The 25,316-nt window shown below is 34.9% G+C and overlaps 1 protein-coding gene across 2 annotated transcripts in view; it reads right to left on the bottom strand.

Annotated features, from left to right (window-relative positions):
* Positions 1-25,316, bottom strand: part of AP3B1 (adaptor related protein complex 3 subunit beta 1) — a 254,487-nt gene that overhangs the window by 11,519 nt on the left and 217,652 nt on the right. For both annotated transcript variants that reach the window (XM_004420431.3, XM_087430137.1), the window contains exons 23-26: positions 24,079-24,310; positions 19,522-19,606; positions 5,885-5,982; positions 637-775 (exon numbers count right to left, since the gene is read on the bottom strand). In XM_004420431.3, the coding sequence (XP_004420488.1) occupies positions 637-775; positions 5,885-5,982; positions 19,522-19,606; positions 24,079-24,310 (554 nt within the window). The remainder of the gene's footprint in view (positions 1-636; positions 776-5,884; positions 5,983-19,521; positions 19,607-24,078; positions 24,311-25,316) is intronic.

Here is a 25,316-nt window from a genome sequence, read left to right as displayed (position 1 = left end):
GCATATTTATTGAAGGGGTAATTATTTTTATCTTTATTTTCGCTTCAAGCCACTGGCATTCATAAGAATACAAAGAAGGCAAACATATCAATCACATTTTCTGCTACCTTTAAGGACAAACGACTTGGATCTCACGCTTCAGATGCTTGGTGGGAAGATACTCCCGGTCTGAGAAATAGAGGCTGTGTCTGGCCCCATATTGGCTGTCTAGCAGCTCCTTACTACTGGAAGCTGCCTTAGTTACTCAAATTTCCCCCCTTTCAAGTAAAAAAGTCCAACTCTACTGCTTTATAAAACAGTTGTTCCTGGAAATCCACAGAATCCAGTGAAATAAGATAAATTCTCAACCATATCTCACAAATGTACCTTTACAAATCACCAAGGTATTATAAAATGTGGGCACACTATCTGTATCTTTCAGTGAAGTCCAGCATGCTAAAGATTGTGTGAAATAGTGAAGAGGGCCTTAACACAAACCAATCAATCAAACAGACCATCAGAAAAAAAGAGGAGGGGTCTATATATGTTTAGGGATTATTATTATCAAGGAAAACTACAAATTGAAAATTATATATCTGTACACGTACATTGTACATGTGTACAAGCTATTTCCACATCACGTGCTCGTGAACCTACCTGTGTATGTTATCTTGGCCAGAAGGGACGACCCCTACGTTGGCTACATTTATAACCTTCTGAAGGATCACTGAGGGAGTGAAGTTCTGTGGTGCAGCAATGATTGTAGTAGAAGTTTCATTCATTCCTGTTAGCATTCCTGTAAGAGCAAACAAAAGAAAGCTCCCTTTTACTAATTTCTTTATGGAAACTACATTAAAACAATTTTAAGATCACAGCCAAAATTTAAAAACTTTTTTCAAGAAAAGAAATACCACTTCAAGAATGTAATTTACAAGATAATTATCATAAAATTATATAGAGGAACTGCAACTGTTCCAAAATTTTTAAAAAATCCTCATTGTGTAGGAAAATGTGTAAAAATGCAGTCAAATATCACTCTTAATAAATCTGATTTTAAATACTATAGGATAAAAACATAGAATCACAAAGATGAAATTTCAATTTCAGTCCCTTTAAAATATAATTAATTTGGGCTATAATAAACTATTAAGCTTTTACATTTTAAGAATTTTGTTTTTCTTCTTTTCATTCCAAGATTTCTCTTGCCAAATGCTGCTGGAGAACAAATCAAAGCGATTCTCGAATAACCAGCAGCATAGTCTGATGAATGGCCTCAATATGAGGGATCAAAGTTACCCAGCAAGTCACTGAACAGTTACGTGGTCCTGAAAAATGTCCAGTATCTAAGCTACACTTATTGATAGATTTTTGCCTAGTATTTGCCTAGTGGATGGAACTATAGTTACCGACAAAAGCATCAACTGAAATTTCTGAAGCAAAACTTTAGAAAACAAAGAAAAAAATGTGAATGGAAAACCTTAAATCCCAGAGATATTTCAAATAATATTTAAGAAAGAAATTAAGTAAAATTATGAACAAAAACCATACAGAGTTAATACATGACGTGCATTAATATTAGAATCTCATGTAAAAATGTTCAGAGAATAAATTCAATAACATACCAAATGCTTGGAACAAATATTGAAATTTAGTACTCCGGTTAAAAAAAAACAAAATAATTATTGTCAATGCCATCCATCTGGATCTGTGATATAAGTCATTGACACCTAATGATATCTACTAAAAACCATAATCTTTTAAGACATTTGACATGTGCACAATAGTTTACAAAATTTATGAAAATGGTAAAATTTGATTTTATGTTTTCAAAAGGCCCTGCACCTTCAGGGGTATGTATTTAATTTAGTTATTTATTGCAAATGCAACCCAAAATTTTAAAAAATCCCTATTAGCTGTATAAAGACACTAAAGCCTAACACTGTAAAAAGGCTTATCTAGCTTTTAACAAAGAGCAGATTTTACTAAACACCTTCAAACTTGGGACGCTATGTTCTGTCTTAGATTGTTTAACTTCAATATTAGGCAGAAGCTTTAAAAACGACACAAGCAGTCAAACACTGCTTTTAAGTAAAGCACAGTGGCTGCTGACATAACACTGCTGAGAGATCTGTGTACTCATTTAGGATTTAAACCTTCTCCATTAAGCTCTATTGAAGAGCAACTGCTGAATAAATGAATGCAACTATGTTTATGTTAAAAGCCTATTTCCCGCAGCATGTAATTAAAGGAAATGTTGTAGAAGCCAGTACTTTTGTCAAGCTCCTGTAAATGGAAAGATGGATAGCACTCAGAGAAGTGAATGCATTGCTTCATATTTAACCTTAACACTCTTGTCATTAATGGTTTGTCTAACTTGGTCTATAAAAGACAAGGTACTGCTCCATTGAAGTAAAATTAAAAAAATCAACTAAACCATGCTTTTCAGAACAGAAGATTCATTATCGTCAGCTAATGTATTGGCATAAAGCAAAGTAACATCCTATCAAGTAAGGCACACATTCAATCTGCCTGCCCACCCCCCTTTATTTTTAACTCATGCTGTTTTATTGTTATAGGCAATTTGTACCACTCAGCATGACAGTGTAAACTGAATCAAGATTAATTTACATGCAAAAGAACACTTAGGAGAGCAGCATGGTAAGCAAATGTATTGTCTCGATTGCTGAGGTGGAAAAAGAACCTGGAAAGAAAAAAAGGTGCTCTAATTAAGGGGCATCAAATATGATTGCTTGTGGTAGTTAAGGGCCAGAAAATAGTAAATGTCTGACCATTTAAAGAATTAGCATCTTGCTAGCTAGGAACCCATAAGATGGATGCATAAATCATAATAAAATTAAGCAAACATTCGAGGTTTCTTAAACCAGAGATTTTTCTAAATGAAAATATATCAGGTATTCTCAAATTAACAAGAAAGAAAAATAAGCCAAGGGATCATTAAAAGTTTCTCCTATAAAAACAGACTTTAAACACTATCTAGCCTGCCCGTACATAATGAAGGTAAAGTTACTGGAAAATGTTTAGAAATTGTCAGGCTATAGAATTTGTTGCTTCATTAGAATTTATCTAAATTTTGGTAAGGCAGTGGACAGCACTTAATTTAGGTTAATCAGCTGTAATTAACTGCTATAATGTAAACCAAATAATATAAGAAAATAAAAATAAAAAAATTTTTTTCCAAGTTTTAGATTTCCAATTTAATTCATAAGAAGAAAATGAGTAAAAGGAGGCAATCTGGAATGAGCAATTGGCTTAGGTCTCTTATAATTAAAACTGCCTCAAGAAACCAAACTACAGTTTTTTAAGTAAAAGAGATATCTCACGTTATTTATAGGACAGAAATCATCCCGCAGCTAGATCATTAACTAACTTTGCAAGGCTCCAAACTCATAGCAATGAAAAAATCATGTTGCTGGTTAAGGCTCATAATATGAATACTATAGATAACTTCAATATACAGGATAAGCCAATCTTTCATTTAGCACATTGCTATCAACCTTATAAACATGCATGTTTAGCCATGGAACTCTAAATGCAACTGAGAAAAAGTGATAGATCAGGCTGTATATTAGAAATAAAAGTTTGCCTTTATAAAAAATATTAACCTAACATGTACAATCTGTTAGAAGCATTGTTATTTAATATTGTACACACTTTTTAATTATGCACATCTTTCGTATAAAAATAGAACCATATTCCTGTTTTTATTTATAATTTTTTCAGTTAAATCCTAATTAACACACTTAATGCATTTCTTGAGTCTTAAAATATATGCCCTGTGAAATGAGATATTAAGTATGTAAATTCATTTTATTTAAAGTAGAAAAATAGGTTAAAGCTCGGCACATAATGACACACACAGACACATCTTAAATTTACTGGCATTTTACCTTCCAGAAGTTTGCATTGATAAAATCCAAGGAAGCTGATTTTTATTCTGATTTAGCATTTTCAGTTAGTGAGTCATTTCTAGGTTCTTTTGTGAAATAAGCTAAGCTCTTCCTAGAGTAGTGTAACGAACAAATACATGTGTAAAGTTGAGAATTGAGACCTCTATTACAAACCAGCTGAAATCTATAATAAAAAGATGCTATTGAAAAGACTCTTTGAACCCGTGGTAAATTTGCCAGCATCAAGTCCCATATCAAGGAATGAATTCAGGAAGACAGAAAGAATGATACAGAAATGCCAAGAGAGTTGCAAGGATTTACAAATACTTCATATAAACAAATTTTCAAATAGCTTTATTCAGAGTAGCCTCTCTGCTCTATTAAACATAGCAAACAGCTGCCAGATTTATTCAGACAAATAATCAACAACCATAGAAGTAAAATGGCAGAAGAAAAAGGAATTTTGGCAACAACTCCACAGAGGACCACAGCTGTTCTCTAAGCGCACCTCTCTCACGCGCTCGCGGTTCTGTATGGCTAGTCAGGGAAAAATCCTCAGTCACAGCAGAGCACAAAAAACTTGATCGAAATATCAAGTATTCTAAACCAAAGCTGAGGGAGAGAAAGGGTATATGATAATGTGCTGCTTTAGATATACTTTAGCTGCACTTCTCAAAAAAAGAACATCCCCTTAACGTTAAATGTGACAAAGCCTTACTCCGTCACTGGGCGCCACTCACCTGGGTTTGCTGAGCAGGTGCAAAGCAGAAAGGCAGGCTTTAGCCAGCAAGGGTAAGAATAGCAAATGTAAGAATCAATTCAATTTGTCAATAGAAAAATAAAATCACAAAGATGATTTTCTTCTATAGCAATAATCAACTTCCAAGAAAAGCAAACGCAAAGATGGATTCAGTCATTCTTTTTTATCGATTAAAAATAAGGCAGAATAAAAGGTTACTATTAACTTACAGTCTTGTATGAGATTTTCTTTGTGAGATTCTTCTACAACAGGTCTTTTTTGACACTGTGGATTACAAAAGCTTATAGTAAAAAAAAAAAAATCTTTGGCACTACAATGACGGAGTGCCAGGAAGCATGCCCTTCTCCTTAGGTGTAGATATTTGTGTGTGCCTAGTACTTTCTGGAAGCTTGACAGATATAATTTAATGACCTCAAGATGAAGGGATCTTTGCCTGATAACCCCCTTCAGAGAAAAAAATAGCCTAGAGTCACATAAACTTTTAAAAATTGCTGACTATACCATTGAAATATGCCCTAGTTTTATAAATGCTATCCTTAATTAAACACATAAAATCAGAAGTTAGTTCTCCTTATTCATGTATAATCATTTTTATTAGAAGGTATGCTTGACTCTGGGGCAAGCACAAGATATTCATACTTTCATTCTGCTGAAAATATTTTCTTTTTAGGTGTATATTTTAAGATGTTTCAGCTCTGACACAGTCTGACAACATAGCATTTCTTTAATATAGAATTAGGTCAAAAGAAAATGGAGCTATTTTAATGCTATAATTAGGACTTTATTTTGAAGGGTAAGGCATTCCAATGTGTGCAGGGAAAAATATATTAGTAGGACATGAAAAACAGTTCTACAGTGAAAGAAAGTAGAGGAACATAACATTTATAGTGGTAGGACTTTGGAAAGTCCCAAATTCCTGACATTTCCACTAATACAAAACACACAAGCACATCATTATGTTGACAAACCAGAACTCCTAGAATTGAAAAGTTAATCAAGAATCAATTTATTATTTTAAAGACATATTAATCAATTTTCACGTATGCCAGGAATGCAGACAAACATATACATTTAAGGTTATTTTATAAAAGCAAAGCATTAGCAAAAATTGGAAGACTGCGCACTGATACCTGTTAATGACTATGCATGTATGGTAATTTACTTTAGAGAACGGTCAGAAGAATGAACACATATTATCTGGTATGTCAATTTCCAGTAAACTGTAGTAATCTCTCACCTTGCTCTTTCTTAAAATCTTTCTCTGACATGGCCACAGGTAAAAGCAGTTCTCCAACAGGGGGCTGAATATTAACACTGAAGCAATCATCCTTGGTACTAAGGAAAAAACACATCAAAGGTGACTAAATGCTTAATAAAGAAACATTCTTCTTAATACTACATAGTTAAATAGATGCAATTAAAGCATATGCCAGCATATAAAGCATAAGATCTTCTTGGCTTAAATATCACAGCTAAAAAGGCTTGAAAAATTTCTACACTATTTGCAGAGAAACACATCTGTTATCTCAATTGGAAAACAATTTTTTTTTTTTACAAAAATATGTAGTTATAGTAAATATACCATTTTACATAGAACTTTAAGAAATAAGCAAGCAGCAAGGGTATCTATCCACTACTAACAGAGGAAGACTTTATCCAGCTTACAGAAAATATTTCATCCTTACTTTGTATGATTCAAGTGTAGAAAATGGAGTGATTTATTCTTAAATGGTTAAGATCTCTTTTTTAAAATATTAGATTAGTTTTTAAAAAAGAATAATATGGAGTGATCATACTATGTTTAGATATGTGCTAATAAAATAATACCTCACCTGCAAACTTGCTTTCTTAAAAAAAAACTCTTATTTTCTATTAGTGTTATTCATTGACATTATTGAGCAAGATGTGGTGAAAGTTGTTATTTCAAATGACAGGGTATGAAGAATTTAGGAAAGGCAACTTTGTACTTGTATCAGATAGAAAAACAATATTGAGTACATTTATTTAAATCTTATGACTACTCTCTATAAGAAATTACTAAAACTGCTTTAAAACTTTTTTAAATTACATGTTTGGAGTTAGCTTGATGGGTGTATCCGTGAGGAATGTGTTTGGCTGCAAATAAGCAGAAAATCCAACTAGGAATTTCTTGAGAAAGAGGTACTTATTGCTTAGTGTAAATAAGTCCTGGAGTTACGAAAGGCTGTTCAATGGCTTAAAGGTGCTGTTAGGGACCCAGGTTTCTCTAGCTTTCAACTCCACCACCCCTAGTGTGTTGGCTTTGATTCTCCAGGCACTTTTACATCCCACTGAAGAAGGAAGAGTAGTGATTAACTGAGCCAACCAAATCCGTTCCTTTTTATCAGGAAAGCAAAAGCTTTCCTGAAAGTCCCACGGAAGGACTTCTACTTCATCTATTTTTGCATCAAAACTGGATCTCAAGGCCAGTGGAAGGTGGCTAGGGAGATGGGGATTGTGGATAAGAAATACCAAACATCAGTTTAAGAAAGACTTTATTGAAGGGTGGCGTAGGGACAAATAATATAATATGAAGAAAGAAAGAAAAGAAAATCTACTTTTATTTTATACTATTATATATTGTATTCTTGTAAGGTGCCTTATATTTTTTATAGAACAAGGCAAGAGCTAGACTAAAAAAAGGAATGTTGTGAATTATTCACACATGGATTGTCCAAGGCAAACCAATAAATCCAATCTATTTATTAATTCAATACACATTTACTGAATACAAACTAGATTCCATGTACTGTGTGACTATTTGGGGATTTAAAGACAAGTGAGATTGTCCCTTGAAGCTCAGTCTAGTGAGAGAGAAAGAGTTCCATTACATTTATAATAGAATGGTAACTGCTACGTTAGAGATATGTGGACAGTATTATAGTCCACAGAAGAGGGACTGATGAATTCTGCAGGAGGGAGGTGAAGATAAGTTTACTTCCAAGAGGAGGGAGAGGGGCATTCTAGACCCATGTGGTGAGAACAGTGAGCGGCGTGGTGTGTCAAGAGATGAGGCTGGTAGCATGTTGTAAAGAATATCATATACAGCATAACCATTCACCCCAGTTCTCCCAGCACAGTCCGAGTTTACGGTTGTTGTCCTGGATCCTGTTATGTTTTTTTTCACTGTTTAAAGTGTCCTGATTTGTATGACAAAGTATATGATTACTTTACTCACATAATGAAGACAAAGATGTTTCAATGTTTCCTGAAACAACAGGAAACTATGAGACTTTTAACATAAAAAAAAAATGACCCATTTGTATTTTAGAAACTCTGGTGGCAGTGTGTAAGGTGGAGTTATTGATCAGAGAAGTCAAACTTGTTGATCAGAGAAGTTCAACAACATGCCCAAGGTCACAGAGGTAGTAAGTGGCAGCACTGGGATGTGAACCCAGGCCTATCCTATTCCAAAGTCTGCTATACAATGCTGCTTTATACATACATACATACATAAATAAATAAATAAATATATTTATTCCACTATATAAGGCTGCTTCCCTAGGGTGGGTAGCAATGGGGAAGATGGGGGTATTTTAGAGTTAACAGGAACAGATGTGGTGATGGATGGGAAGAAGGGACTTTGAACCTTCCAACGTGAACAACTGGGAGGATGACAACTACTGAAGAAGAGGAGTTTTGGGGATTAAAGGAAATGGTCTGGCTTTAATCATGTTATATTGTGAGTACCACTGAGTTGCCAAAGAAGAGATACTTATTAGCAGATAATTGGAAATACAAATCAAAATCTGAAAAGGAGTCAGGGCAGTTTATACTAGTTAGGAAGTAACCAGAAAGGCAAAGGGAAGAGCTCAAGCCTTACAGGTGGTCAAGATGCTGTTGGAGAAGAGGACACACAAGAAAAAGGATAAGGAGGGAACCTGGGGAAGACCTGCAGTTAAGTAAAAAGGGAAGAAGAACAACTCGCAGAGAAACCCGGAAAGGGCGGGCAGGGAGAAAAGGTGTGTGCAACACTGCAGGGAGCAATGGGAGGAAGCAGCGTGGCGGCTTGGAGGAAGAACGCAGACTGCGGTGAGGGGCAGGGGGCCTGGGGAGACTGGCATGAAAGACGGGACAGGGAGCAGTAGAAGCTTCCTGAGGATGCAGAGGCAAAAGAAGAATGCAATGCCCAAAGAACGCTGAGGGCGCTTCAAGGCTGAGGGGAAAGAGCTAGTGAAGAAGGAGAGACAGAGGAATAACTGACAGAGCGAGGGCTAGGAGGAGGAAAACGAGAATGGTCAGCCCCGACTGGAGGAGGATACTTCTGAAAGCAGCAGAGAAGGAGTGGTGAAGACAGAAGTCCTGAGGGCAGGACACGTGAGGGGTGAGACCCCACCTGGTGTGGTGGAGGCTGAGTCACACCGAGAGAGAGATGTGAAGGTGAGGAAGGGCACACGGACAGGCACACATATATACAGGAAATAGATATACATAAGTTGTGATCTAATTTAGTGTTAAACATAAAATTTCAGCTTCAAATAATGGGAGAAATCAGCATTCTCCAAAGTGGGAAGCACAAGGCACTCCACTGAGGTAGAACATCCATTGAGGAAAAAACCTACTCATTTTTTCACATTCCTTTTGAAGTTCTATTTTTGTCTGTAGATAATATTTCAGAACACACATAATGTTCGCACAGTGAGACACACACATATATAATTTAAAAATAAATTTATCCATATTGGGAGTCCATGGTAGGAATATTTTACTAACAGAGGACAAAATTTAAAAAGCTAGGGGACCAGTGGGTTAAACTATATGTACTACACTATCTTTACTGGTGTTTTGTTTTTAATTACAGATGAAATGACCAGCCTTCTCCTTCCCAACACTCCTGAAGGATATCACTTACTCCCTTGATTAAAGGTAGCTATACAGTGCTGATGCCCAGGCAGAAGGGTGGAAGGCACCTATGAAAGGCAAATATGGAAACCTAGGTGGGTAAGCAGCGGGTTTAAGCTCAGGGGGGAAAGGAGGTGTGGAAATGTGCCCACTAGCAACAAGCCATGTGTTAGAGACTAACGTATACGACTCAACTTGACTGGATATATTTTGCTTTTGTTGCTTTTGGCTAATGCATGTTTTATCTTCTGTAGCTGGTGAAATGGTTAACACATAATTATGTATGAAAAACTAAGGATATAAGCTCATCCAAAATGGGTCTTATGAAGAAATGTAATAAATTGGAACACTGCTATGGCAGATACTACTCGTTGCTTACTCAGTATCTATTTTCTTTTTCTGCTTTCCTGACATAATCTTGATTTTGTTCAGGGAGACAATGTGCCCAACTGAAACACTGGAACTCTCAGCCCCTCTCGTAGCTAGCAGTGAGCAAGTGACTGAGTTATGACCTACGAAGCATAAGCAGAAGTCTGCTGGGGATTTCTGGGAGAGTTTTGCTTTTCTGACACAGACATGGCTCCTCCCTCCATGTCCCTTCTTTCCCTTTTTTGGCCTGGAATGCAGATAGAAGCCTGGAAGTAGAGCGGCCATCTTGTGACTATGAGGATGACTGGCACATTGAAATTAGCACATGAAACAAAAAGTTGGAAAGACCTTATACCCTGAAGCCATTGTGGAGCTACTCCAGCAGCTCCTAACTGCTGACCTCTCTTCTTGTATTGGGAGAATAATAAACCCCTATTTGGTTAAGCTACTACAGTTGGCTGAATGCAACTGAATGCAAAATTTAACTCATATAACTAGTACGTCACATACTTCATAAGCCAGTTTCAGCTTTTAAGCAAGGTCTGGCCGGAGTAAGATGGAATGTTTCCTATTTATCTTGGAGGACCTTTACTTTCATTTATGTTAGTGTCTTACGACGTCCTCTAGTTTTCTGTGAGCCTCCTTTTCTAATATTTTGCACTTTTTTGTTGTTTGCTTCTCTCCCCTTGTAGCTTTTCTTTTCCTTTTATCCTCTCTTTTTCTCTCATCTCCTTTGGTTAAATATGAGGCTAAAAACAGATATCTTGACATGGATAGAGAATGGCGAAAATGAGTAACGATAGATGTAAATTTATTGAAATTAACAGTTTACCAGATCAACAAAGTACTATTATTAGGCAGCTCTAAATAGCCTAGTTACATGGGATCAGATGGCATAATAGTGGAATGTAAGACAAGATTCCACCTGTTATACATTTAACTGTAATGCATACACTGTACTTGTACCACACATAATCTCATTTCACAGACTCCTAGGATCCAAATTGGTAAATTTTCTAGGTAAGAGAAATGGGCAAGTAGTGTAACCATTGTGAGACTCAAGCTTCCTCATCCATAAAGTGAGAAAAATGGTACTTACCCTGCAGGCTAGTTTTAACGATGAAATGAAGTAACATACCCAGTATAGTGCTTAATGCATAGTAGATACTCAATACCTACATACATATTAGGGATTATCATAACTTATTTAAGCATTCTCCTATCAATTCTCACTTGCAACTTTTCCCTATTACAAACAACACTTACTTAATAGTCTGGATAGATCTATTTCTTCTGCACAAGTACCAGTATTTCCCTAGGCTTGATACCCTAAAAATGAAATCCCTGTGATGAAGAGTATGAATATTTAGCATTTTAATAGATACTGCCAAATTGCCCTAAAAAAGATGGTGCCAATTAAAGTTCCACAAAGACTATACAAGAATACATGGCTTTCTGTACCTTCTTGTCAACGTCAGATATTTAAATCATTTAAAAATTTTGCTAATTTGATGGGTGAACTGTTTTAATGTTTATTTTCCTGACTACTAGTGATGTTGAGCATCTTATGTTTACTGGCCATTTGCCTTTCTTTTCTTGTAAACTGCGTATTCTTAGTCTTTCCCTACTTTTCTATTGGATTCTTTTTTACTGATTGTGAGTTCCCTATATATTCTGGTTATTAAACTTTTGTCTGCTAAATATGCTGCAATACTTTCTCACCTGTTATGTTATCTATTTTTTCTCTTTGTAGAGAAGTTTAAAATTTCTAATAGTTTAATGTGTCAATAATTTTTCTTGATATTTTTCTGGGGATTGTGTCTTGCTTAAGACTTTTGCCCCCAAAGAGTATGAAAATGTTTGTCTATATTATATTTGAACATTCTTATAGTTTTCTATAATTAAATCATAAATCCATCTGGAATTTATTTTGGAGTAATCTGTGGGAGGAAGCTACACTTATTTTTTCCAGATAATGGTCCTCACACCATTTACTGAATGGTGCATTCTTTCTCCACTGATTTGAAATACCACCTTTATAAGATACAAAATTTCTAAATTCTCTGTTTTGTTTCACTGATTCCTGTGCCAATAACCAATTATATTAAGTAAAAACAATCTTGTGGCTTTAAAGAATATTTAGAAATTATTATAGAGAAAGGCTTTTTTCATTACATTTTTGTTTTACTTTTCTTGGACATTTCTTTTCCACTTGAATTTTAGAAATGTGTCAAGTTCCTTGAAAAGGACTACAGGAATTTAGTCTAAAATCACATTGAATTTGAAGATTAATTTGAGGGAGAGTACTGTCTCCCATTAAGGAACATAGTTTTATTATTTTATTTATATCTTCTTTTTATAGCCTTCAGGAAAGTTTCAGGTTTTAAAAAAATTCCCACATAGGTATCATATATTTCTTGTTAATTTATTCGTTTTGTTGTTCTTGTAAATAGAATAATTTTATTCATAATGTTTTAAAATTGGTCATCCCTACTATATAAAAATGTTAATGATTTTCATATAATGATTTGTACCACCTTTCTAAACTTATTAGTTTAAATAACAGATTTTCTGTTGATTCCAAGACTTTCTGGGTTGACAACTATATTGAATAAAAATGGTAATTTTGTCTCTTCTTTTCTAGGATTTACACCTGTTTTTACTCGTCTTTCTGTATTGGCTTATAATGTGCAATAGTGCTGAGAGTGGGTGACCTTGTTTTGCTTTCCTGACTTACAGGAAAATCCTTCTGATGTTTCATGTGGTGATAGGTAACTTGGATGGCCCAGGAGTCCTTTGAATTTACAGCCTCAAGTGGGGTGCACATTCATGTGCTATCCTTTTGGGTTTTAAAATCAGCGTGACGCTAGCCTTATAGAACGGTATGGGTGCTTTCCTTCTTTTTCTAGAACAAAGAAACCTTTCTTTGTTCTAGAAAAGTTTAAATAATATAGAGATTATCTCTTCTCTGAAGTTCTGATACAATTTAACCTTTTTTATTACTAATTTATATTTTTCTAGGAAACCATTCATTTCACCTAAATATTCCAATTTATTGGTATAGAAGTGTACATAATGTTATTTTGTAATTTAGAAGATCTCCTTTTTAGGGCCAGCCTGGTGGCTTAGTGGTTAAGTGCACGTGCTCCGCTACAGGCGGCCTGGATTTGGATCCCGAGAGCGCACCGATGCACCGCTTATCCGGTCATGCTGAGGCCTCGTCCCACATACAGCAACTAGAAGGACGTGCAACTATGACATACAACTATCTACTGGGGCTTTGGGGAAAAAAAGGGAGGAGGATTGGCAATAGATGTTAGCTCAGAGCCGGTCTTCCTCAGCAAAAAGAGGAGGATTAGCACGGATGTTAGCTCGGGGCTGATCTCCCTCACCAAAAAAAAAAAAAAAAAAAAAAATCTCCATGTTATTGCCTTTCTTTTTTCTAATCTTTCTTATGTATTTTCTTTTTTCTTTAATCATATTAGCCTATAGTTTTTCTTTTCTTTTTTTTTAGTTTTTATTTATTTATTTATTTATTTTGTATATTGCAGTAACATTGGTTTATAACATTGTAAAAATTTCAGGTGTACATCATTATACTTCTATTTCTGCATAGATTACATCATGTTCACCACCAAAATACTAATTACAACCCATCACCACACACATGTACCGAATCATCCCTATCACCCTCCCCCTCCCCCTTCCCTCTGGTACCCACCAATTCAATGTCTGTCCCTATGTGTTTGTTTATTGTTGTTATTATCTACTACTTAATAAAGGAAATCATACGGTATTTGACCTTCTTCCTCTGACTTATTTCACTTTGCATTATACCCTCAATGTCCATCCATGTTGTCACAAATGGCTGGATTTTATCGTTTCTTATGGCTGAGTAGTATTCCATTGTGTATATATACCACATCTTCTTTATCCATTCGTCCCTTGATGGGCACTTAGGTTGCTTCCAAGTCTTGGCTATCGTGAATAACGCTGCAATGAACACAGGGGTGCATGTACCTTTACAAATTGGTGTTTTCAAGTTCTTTGGATAAATACCCAACAGTGGAATAGCTGGATCATATGGTAGTTCTATCCTTGATTTTTTGAGGAATCTCCATACTGTTTTCCATAGTGGCTGCACCAGTTTGCACTCCCACCAGCAGTGTATGAGAGTTCCCTTCTCTCCACATCCTCTCCAACACATGTTGTTTCCTGTCTTGTTAATTATAACCATTCTGACGGGCGTGAGGTGCTATCTCATTGTAGTTTTGATTTGCATTTCCCTGTTAGTGATTTTGAACATCTTTTCATGTGTTTGTTGGCCATCTGTATATCTTCTTTGGAGAAATGTCTGTTCAGGTCTTTTGCCTATTTTTTAATTGGGTTGGTAGTTTTTTTGTTGTTGAGATGCATGAGTTCTTTATATATTTTTAGCCTGTAGTTTTTCTATTTTTTTTTTTTTGTATATCCTATGTGTCTTTTAAAAAATATGTATTTTCTGTACTCAGGAAACAAGGAATTGTTTGCAAACACACATGTATCTTAGATCAAGCTTGATAATTGAATTACTGAAATTTTGTGTGTTTGTGTGTATATCTATATCTACCTGTTTGTGTATCTTTCTCTTTGATTTGTCAATTTCTGATGTGTGTGTTAAAGTATACAATGATCATGGTTTTGTCAATTTCTCCTAGCATTTTATTAGTTTCTGTTTTATATATTACAAAGCTATGATGTTGAAAAATTTGAAACTGTTATATTTTTGTGGAGGACTGCAAAGAATATGAAATTTTTAAAATCTGAAATGCTTTTTTATTTTTCTAGTGTCAGTATTGTCCTGTTTTCTTTTTATCATCTTTCTGATAATAAACACACACACATATATATTTTATCTTTTTATTTTCAATTTTTCTGTGCCATTCTCTTTTAGGTGGGGTTCTATAAATAGCACATGTTGAATTTTGTTTTTACATGTTTAATACAAGTGGAATTTAACTTACTGACATGAATTGTGATGAGTAGGATGGGTGGATGTGGGGCCCTTCCAGTCATCTTATTCTCTTTTCTGTTTACCATGCTTCTCTCTCCTCCCCCTTTGTTAAGCTGACCAAGTTTTAATCACTCCTTTTCTTCCTCCCTGTAGTCGTTTGGAGGTTATAACACATCACATTTCCACTATTTTAGTGGTTAGGTATAATATTTTAAACCACATTTAAACTTCTTTTTGCCCTCAATCAATCCTCTTGCCAAACATGACAAGAACACCATCATTCCTTCTCACACTTGTCCACGTCAGGATTTTGGTTCCAGTTTATCACTAAAATTTATTTTTACAGTATGTGTGAACAATTATTTTAACACAGCGATAGATTTTACAGTTGGAATTCTTTGTCCACTACTTTTTTTTTTCTGATTCTATGTTTTTCTCTGTCTCAGATTAAAAAAAAAATTCTACTACAGTATACCTTTGAGGAATCATTTCAAGAAAGGGTCTGTAGCTGGTAAATGGATAGAATCTTTGCTTGTTTGAAAAATGTCTATTTGGTTTCCTCAAAATTTTAAAGGTCATGTCTTTCACGTTCTGGCCATCAGAATTGATGACAGTAATGACGAAAAATCTGATTCCATTCACATTCTTGTCCATTTTTAGGTAAGCTGCTTTTTTCTCCACTCTGGAAGATACTAGAGTGGTTTTCTCCCTATCGAAAATTTCACCAGGGGGCTGGCCTGGTGGAGTAGTGGTTAAATTCGTGTGCTCCGCTTTGGCAGCCCAGTGCTTGCAGGTTCAGATCCTGGGCGCAGACCTACACACTGCTCATCAAGCCATGCTGTAGAGGTGTCCCACATACAAAATAGAGGAAGATGGGCACAGATGTTAGCTCAGTGACAATCTTCCTCAAGCAAAAAGAGGAAGATTGGCAACCGATGTTAGCCCAGGGCCAATCTTCCTCAAAAAAAAAAAAAATTTTCACCAGGATGCGGTCCTTTTGATAGCTGCTCACATTCATCCTGTTTGGTCTTTACGGGTCCTTTCAATCTGAAGGCTTGTGTGTTTCTTTTGCTTGGGAAAATTTTCCTATAATTTATTTCTTTAATTACTTCTTCCCTCCACTGTCTCTTTTCTTTCCTTCTAGATCTTTTATTAGATAAACTGATTCTTTTAACCTGTCTTTCCTACTTTCCATCTCTCTCTTTTTGCTCACTGTTCCAGTTGATTTCATTGACTCCCTTTTCCAGAACACTAAATCAGTATTCAGCTGTGTCCAGTTGTTCTTGCTTTACAGATATAGTGTTTCTTGAATCAGATATTAGTTATAATTTTTAAAGATATCTCTTCTCGTTCTCAGATTGTCTGCTCCCTTCATGGTCAGTGAGTTTTTGTAGTCATCTTGAGCCTTCCCTTTCAAATTGATGCTTTCTCTCAAAAGTATGGTCATCCTAAACTGTCCATTTACATTTATATTGAAGGACTAGGCTTAATTAACACACAGAGCAACATCTGCTACCTAGCAGCTATGAGATTTTAGTAAGTTTCTTAATCTTCCTGTGCCTCCATTTACTCACCTCCAAAAAAGGGAAAATAATAATACTTATCTCATAGGGTTGTTCAGAGAATTAAATAACACATACAACACAAGCGTTTAGAACAGTGCCTAGACAGTGCAACTCATGTTAGTGAGTATTATTACTACGGGTCTCCTCTCCCCTGGTGGGACATGATTGGTTACATGGACACGAAGTTGGGAGGCAGCCAGGCAATGGCTCTCTCCGCCAACAGATGTAAGATGGGCTTTTCTCTAGTGGTAGAGGACTTGAGACTATTACTCTCTTGGATAGAACTGCATTTCATCTCATCTCTGACCATCTCTGCCTCCTTCCCACAAACTCAAACTCTGCTGTTCCCTTAGGCCCTCACATCACACCAAACATATTCCCCAGGCAAGTAGCTCACCTTCTTCACAGTGTAACTCCTAGGTCTCCGATTAAGTATGTATGTTGCCTGCTGCTCAGGATAGGCTGGAGAACTGGGGGTTGAAGTAGTTCTTTAATTCCCTGATGACTGTCTTGCTCTAACTTTTCCTTTCACTTGTTCACTTTGTGCTTGACATTCTGCCAGATTTGCTCTTATCATTGTAGTAATTTTCTCCCATGAGTGTTTTGCTCTCCGGTTTTTATTTTCTCTGTTATTTTTTATTTGTTCCCATTTGCTTTCAAACTGCCAATTCTTCACAATTTCTGGTCAGCTAATGGCATTCTTTCTTTTTTTTTTTTTTTAGTGCTCATTCTCTTTTAAAAAATGTATTTTCTGTCTTTTTAACGGATTTGGGGCAAAAAGAGCGGTGAATGCTCTTGCTCAGCCCTGTAACTTGAGCCAAGCCAGATTATCTTTCATACCAGTTAATACATTACTATCTGCTGACCACTAGGATGAGACCTGTTTATGCACTGCGTCTACTTGTAGAGAGATACATTTATGTATATTACCCACATTTTCAATCTCAATACATTTCGTCGAGGACTTAATTTGATGACCATTTAAAATGCAAAGCAAAAGAAGAGACATTAACACTTATCAAGTATCCATATAACTATATAGCTATATATAATAGTTCTATTTATATATATGTATCCCATAACTATAACGATACAGAATTAATCTAGAGGCTAAAGTAGGATCATTTTACTCTTGTTCTTTTCCTTTTAATAAATAGAAGTGTACCTGAAAGGCTTATAGTCCATGTTCTCAGCATTTCTGAAGGCTTCTTATCAAATATGCTGTTATTACCCATAATTTTATGTATCAATTTGTATAACGTATTTCAGGGAAAAAATTCAATATCAGCCATTCTTGCATTTTTTCTCCCTTTTTATTGAACTACCAAGACTAATACAGCACATCACTAAGCAAAAAGTGCTATTTACTATGCAAAAGGCACAGTCAGTGATTGGCACCTAAGACCAATTGATCTACCCATTACCACTATCTCCCTACCCCCACCAGCACTACTATGAAGCTATTGATTTAAACACTGTCGATCGGTTTCCATTTTCTGATTTGGGGCAGGCCAATTAAGAAAGTGAGTAATTGTGATTACACTGCTTCAGGATCAATTACATTAGATGCAAGACAAAGTGTTCTTTTTGGAACACACAAAAAAATAATTTCTGATCTAGTATGCTTATGTGCTTAATAAAATCTAAAATAAATAACTAATTTATACCTTCACAACAGAAAAAAATATTACTGTAAGTGCTTAAAATAGCTAATGCTATTTTTTACATAAAACTAATTCATCATTTTCTCAAAATTAGTTTAAGAGAAATTGAGAAAAAATTGTTCATATACACTCCCCAACGTAAGGTAAAAAATCAAACACTACCTACATATTTTTCTCTAAAGGGATTTAGTTAATTGTGAAAGACAAGATGCAAATCTTGTCCAAAGGACTACAGAGGAAATCTTTTGTAATGAAAATATATTTTAAAAAATCCCACCTCATTACATAGAAATATAAAAGGTTCTTTATATAAATTGATAAGAAAAAAAATTTTTTTAGTTCTTAATTTTGCCCTAACTTGGTGCATGAGCTTTGTCATTGAGATCACATTGTCGAAATCATTAAAATGAATATACCTCTGGTGTTGGAGGCAAATCTATTTAGAGTGATGTTACTCATAGTCTTGTGCTCAGTAATATTGATCTGTGTTGTTTGTCTAATAGAAAAATAATAAACAATTACTAGGCAATGTCGGGAAAAGTAATCAGTTTTTATATATCACTAATATAGCAGACCTCCCAAAACATAAAGGTGATGATCTGCATAAAATCAATGTGTTATGCTACATTGCTTATATTTATCACTGCAGGTTCTCAGCAATAAATGGTACAATATTAGGCTTGAATTACTGGTAAACTGAAAAGGTATATGAAAAAAGTTCACTATCTTTAACCTATAAACTTGTTTAAAAATGTCTATTTCCCAAACTTGAAGATTTTTATCGTAACAATCTGTTCTAAGCTAGCTAAAATTTAGAAATGTATAAAACATCATATAAAAACAATAACAATGACAAAATTCAATCCTAGAAAAAGCTCTTGTGAATAGTATTCACCTATGAAAACTTTGCCAACTGCATAAATGTTCTCTTTAGAGTTTTATCAAAAGCAGTTTGTAAATTAAAATAAAAAGGGAAAGATGTATGCGTTTTAAGTACTGACAAAACCAGTCATTCTCCACTTAAGAGGCTCAAGATAACATATAAGATGTTTCAAAAGATATCTTCTCTGAGCTATTTAGTAATATTATTAGAGTTTTAATTTTTCCTCACAAATTTTCTCAAGAATTTCCCAAAACTGTACAGTTAGGTAAAAAAATTACTTAGCAGTAGCTTCTTACTTTAACCAACAAACTATGAATTTCAATCACACATGGCAGACTGTAATGGCTAGTCGTGTAACAAATACCAAAAATACATACATTGTACACAATTTGTACAACTATGCCATGGCAGTCACATTACCAAAGAAAAGCACATTTGTTTAAACGTTTTGTCTTTCAAAGAAAAAAGCTGTTGAAAGCCTAGTTTTGATCTGCTATCCTTTACAGGTAATATAAAATACAGAAGAACAATTGCACTTACCACAACTGAAAACTGGCAGTCTGAGTGGAATCACAAAAGTCAATACCCACGGAAACAGTAATGGATCCTTCAGGCTCAAGAGATTCTAGGAAATAAGATAATTTAGACATGAAAACACGGAGGATATGAACAAGAGGCAAACTAAACACTGAAAACTTAGGTACTGTTTACAGTTTGGTTAAAACAGACAAATTGAATGATGCCTTATAAGAACAATTTCAAACTAAGAATATTCAGGCAAATTATAAACTAATTTCACTATTCTACTTGAAGGTTTTCTTAATTCTGCACATACTTCAAAGAACACATTACATCTATTTGTTTCAGAAACATATCTCATCCTGAGAATTTCACGTTTTACAGTACTGTCTTTATAAGCATTGAAGGTGAGCAGGACATAAATGTATTCCTGTTTGGAGCAACTATGGGTGCTTGTACTTAAAACTATGGAATATTTACTCTAGATATAAAAAGTAAATTTTAAACAATGTTCCAAATTTCCACTGGAAAAAGAAATACAAAATATAAAAATGCAAATTAAAGCAAAGATGAAAGAAGAAATTAATTTGTTGTACTCAGAAATTGACCAAGAAAACTGGCATCATGGGGACCAAAATGAGAAGTCTAATTGCATTCTTCAAAGAATTACTGAAAGAAAATTTAGTAGCAAATTAGATGGTCTTGAAAAACAAATAAGAAAATGACACTTTATTTTATTTATTTATTTATTTTTTTGTGAGGAAGATCAGCCCTGAGCTAACATCCATGCCAATCCTCCTCTTTTTGCTGAGGAAGACTGGCCCTGAGCTAACATCCGTGCCCATCTTCCTCCACTTTATGTGGGATGCCACCACAGCATGGCCTGACAAGCAGCGCGTCGGTGCGCGCCCGGGATCTGAACCTGGGCCGCCAGCAGCGGAGTGTGCACACTTAACTGCTATGCCTCGGGGCCAGCCTTGAAAATGACACTTTATAGATCTGGAATTTCTAAAGCTTCGTCTACCACCTAACCAAGTATGGGAAATAACTGTATCAATATACAATACTGGTGTTTTTCAGTTGATAATGATAAAACTTAAGATAAATAAAATTTTATTCTGCTTATGATTCCAAAGTCTGGCTGTACATCAGAATAATAGGGGATCTTAAATATATACCTATTTAGTATAAATATTTATGCATATATTTAAATAGAAACCATCCCCTTTTGATTTCTACTTTGCTCAAAGTCTTCAGTATAACTGCAGTCCTACTGTATCGTAGCTCTATATTTAGTTTCATCTAGTCTGTATATACCTTATTAGAGGTAGTTATGTTTTAGCAAGCACACTCAAATCCAGCAGACTGTGACTATCCCAGGGCTTGTTGGTAAGTATGATTTGCCATTTAATGCTAACCATGACAGAGATGATGGTACAGAAGAATAATTCAATAAGCTTAACATATTAAGAAGTATGTTTATGTCTCATAGCCTCAATGAAGATTAGGCATTATAAGAGGGGACTTGTTTGGTGCTGATTTTAAAATGCTATTGGTTTGCTTAGTGCTATGTATGTTGGTTTGCTGATTTCAGTTTGAATTTCATTTGTTTTGTACACCTAACATTTACCAAGATGCCACACAAGTACCAGAAGATTTGCTGCCTAAATCTTTGGCAAGTAGGCTTTACTGTAGAGTAAATAACTATAATGATACTTTTCTTGCATTTCTCCTACAGCTACACTTTATCAGTTCACAGCTCTGTCAGTCACACTGCTCAAGGCTACTCTTCAGTGCATCCTTAATGCTTTCTTCTGTGCCAGAGATATACTGGGGCCTGGTCTTGTTTGCAGTCAACACCACATTGGTACCAAATGCTGTCATCTCCAAAACATGATGGCATTCATTACTTAGATCTCTCTACATCATGTATCCTTGTATTTCATTTGACAAAGTGACAGTTCTCAAGATGCCTTGTTGATAGCACTCTTTGACACAGTTTGGTACCGTCTTCAGTCTTAAAATAATTAACTGTGAGCTTAGTGCCATGCTAATTTTGGAGGACAGCTCACGATCAATGGCATGTTTTATTATATGAATGCCTCAAGAGCAAAGCAAACAGCATAAAATTATTCATATAATGGATTTTTATAATATTTGAACCCTACTACGTTGGGAAAGTGTACTCAATCAGGTATTGGATACTGCCTCCGGATCACTGCTATATACATGAGAGGGTTATATAGAAATGGCTGAAAAACACAGGTTCTACTACATCACACCATCAATAATAAAAAGTGAAATCACACAGGATGCTATCTACTTTGATATAATAGTGTTTCAGTAACTAGTGAGATCTTAGTGAACTCAAACTTGTCAATTGTTAACATAAAGTCACTGAATAAAGTGCAGAGAGCCTAAGGCTATTCTTTGTGTGTGTGTATTTTTAAAAAAATCTCTCACGTGCTTGGTCTCTCTGGGAAAAATGGCATATTATTCCTAATACTCTTGTAAGGAATCCAGTTTCACGCTAAAGGCAGGACAAAATCCAGACAAAGGTCATTGCATATTACAGACAAAAAGAACACAGACTGATGACAAATAAGAAAGCTGCTGGACTCCTTAACATACGCATATGTGCTTATTAAATAGAACAAATCTTACTTCTCTTATTTCACAAAAACATGAAAATACAGTATTTTTTTTGTTGCATTCTTATGATGTTTTTGGAGGACTAATTAAGATGTATCACACTCTGTAACTCTCCTGTAATCTACTGATAAAAGAGACCAGGTGGTGTTACATACAAATATATACTGCTTGGGAAGGAACTCTGTATCTTCAGGGTATTCAATAAATGCCAACAAAATAAATGAAACATTACAGTCATAAAAATTTGCCTAAGAAAAGAAAAGCCTATTACTAGTACTGAGGCAATGGTATGCATTCATTTTATTTCTGTGTTAAGGGCATACTGCGAAATTTATTATATTTATTTCTTCTATTCTACATAGGCCAACAAAAGGTCAACTCATCAACTCATTATGCAGCTCCAAGAAAGGCTAATACTGTTCTACTGTTTTAACCTTTGGATAACATTTTCAGCCTTCAGACAATTCATATATCAGCTACTTGTCACTTCTTAAACTAAACTAATTTTTTAACTAGGTAAAAAAGGCTGGATTTCAAGTAACAAAAAAGGACACAAATTGGGATATACTATAATTCCTTAGCAATATATTAACTTCACAAAATAATTAAATAAAAATTGGTTCTTTAAATGGTGTCTTAATTACCAAATTATTTTTTAAAAAGGGTATTAAGTGGGTTCTGAAATCAACTTACTTTAACTCTTCTTTACTTTGGCTGCTTACAAAAGTCTACCACATTACATCTACTAGGAATTGTTTTTTTCCGTTGTGTAAAAATATAACACAAAGAATGACTTCCTTTACTGAATGACTCACGAAAACTATAGAAGAGAATTCAACAATGTCAAAGAGCTCAGGTGAAGACAAAGAAAAATAGAAGAGTTCTGTGTGATAATGAGTAAAGAAGGCACAGTTACCTGGCCAAAAGCCCTTGCTCACCTAAAGTCGTATAAAAAGAAACTCTCTGGAGCTTTCTCATTGTAACATTTTAAGGATTCAATGACAGAAACCTTATATCACTTTTAATTCTGATTTTGCCTGAAGCGTCTCCCAACTAAACTTTAGGACTGTCTCCACTTACACAAAACAGAAAGAACAGAGGTAGACATTCTAATTATTACACTATTTTAAACTCAAAGTAAGACACACAATTGTTATACTTAATTTTTACAAGGTATATTTTTGGTAAAATATTTAAAAACGGGAAGGGGATGACACTTGGTTGGCGAGACAACATGATGGAATGGGCAGTGAGGTGACCGGGAGCACACGCTGCAGCTGAGGGGCAGCCTGCTCAGCACGTTGCACTGCATGTGGGAATAAGGACCAGTACTGCCATAGCTTGTGCTTTCTTCCAACAAAAGTGAGATTTCTGGGTTTATTTTTTAATGTGAAAGCATCCTGAGTTTTAAATGATGGCAACAGATTAAAAATATTTTAAAACATGATGTGAATAAATACCAGTAATATACTATGGGCTATTTTATACATGGAAAGGAAGATAAGCAGAACAGTATACATTCTCAGTCTTTGCTCCCTTCACTTTTCAATTTACGGAATATGAAGAGAAACAGGGAAGGGGAGAAATGGGAGGTCCTGTTTTCAAAAAGGAAGACTAGTATCAGGAAGGGAATGAAGTCGACCAGGAAGAGAGGTAGGAAAGGTGATGCAGACAGGTAAAATGGGAGGCAATTCTGATTCCTCAGACCCATCTTTTCATCAAAACTAGTGTTACCACTGCTGGCACCTGATTCACTAAGGGCAAAGAAATGTATTTATTTTGTATGATAAATACGGTTTAAAAGGGGAAAACAAATATAAACTAAGTATGCTAATAGTCACCAAAATAATATGTTATCTACTTTACTTTTAAAATGAACACATTTAATTATCAAATATAAAGTTTTAAATGAGAATTAATACTTACCTATTGGATTAAAAACATGCATTTGCATGCCTACAGGAAGTTTTTTTTCCCTTATGTGGATATTTTCTATCTTCTGATCAGTAGTATTATTCAATGTTATTTGTACAGAGACCATCTTATCACCAAAAATGCAAGGCTGTCTTGAAAAGAAATAATGGGCAGCTAGTCCTTTTCCACTCATTCGATGAAGCAGCACATGAGTTTTCATCGGTACAAAGACAGGAGTACTGACCTTTGCACATGAGAAAAAGGAAAAAAAAAAGATAAATTAGTGAATATAGTTATTAATTCTCTTGGAAAAAACGCAAAAATTTATGACATTTAACTCTTTTTTTCCCTAAAGTATTATATAAACCACAATAACAAAGATTAGTAGGTCATCACACACACAGATATTACGTCAGAAATTATTAAAAAATGTAAAGTAAATGCTTCAAAACACTATTAAAATTTTTCTGTATTCTGCAGGTATATACGAAAATATTTTGACAATGTATGCCTAAAAAGAAGAGAATAATCTCAGTTATATAAATATATTCAATATTTTTAGAGTTTATAAATTTTTTTGTTGTTTTCTTACTAGTTTTAATAGTTTGTCAGTTGATTTGCTCAGGCTTTCGAACTGTAAGAGAGTACCATCTGCCAACAATGAACATCTTGCATCTTCATTTCCAATCCTGATTCCTTGAACCTCTTTTACCTTGAACTTCTTTCATTGTAAACTGAAGACTATGACCTCCTTTAAGGTGGTTTCTTTCTTTGCTTTAATGATTAAAAAGATCTTCCTTCCTTTGAGATCAAATAACTATTCACTTACATTTTCTTCTAGAGCTTTCATGGTTTCAATTTTTTAATTCATGTGGAACTGATTTAGGTATACGGACTCTATATTTAATTATTTTTCTCCAAATACTTAACCAATTGCCTGTACATGATTTACTGATTAGTCTTTCCTCAATGATCTGTAAATGCAAACAATCTAACTAATTTATGTATTTGGAGACATTTTGGGGCCTTGACTAAGCTGTGAAACCAGTACCACATTGTTTTATTTCTTATAGTCCTACAATAGGATTCAATTATTTGGCAAAAGAAAGCTTGCCTCATACTCCCCGCCCCCCGATTTTCTCGGCTAATCATCTGTTTATCCTTCCACTAACCTTTAGACTCTTTTAGTTAAATTCTCCCCTCAATTTCGAGTGGAATCAGAGGCAGCATATTAAATGAAGAAACACAGT

This window comes from Ceratotherium simum, chromosome 4 (assembly GCF_057802395.1).
Source record: "Ceratotherium simum simum isolate JZ-2026a chromosome 4, ASM5780239v1, whole genome shotgun sequence".
Classification (NCBI taxonomy): domain Eukaryota; kingdom Metazoa; phylum Chordata; class Mammalia; order Perissodactyla; family Rhinocerotidae; genus Ceratotherium; species Ceratotherium simum.
The sequence above is the reverse complement of the archived record's forward strand: the minus strand, read 5'-3'. Positions and strand labels throughout refer to the sequence as shown.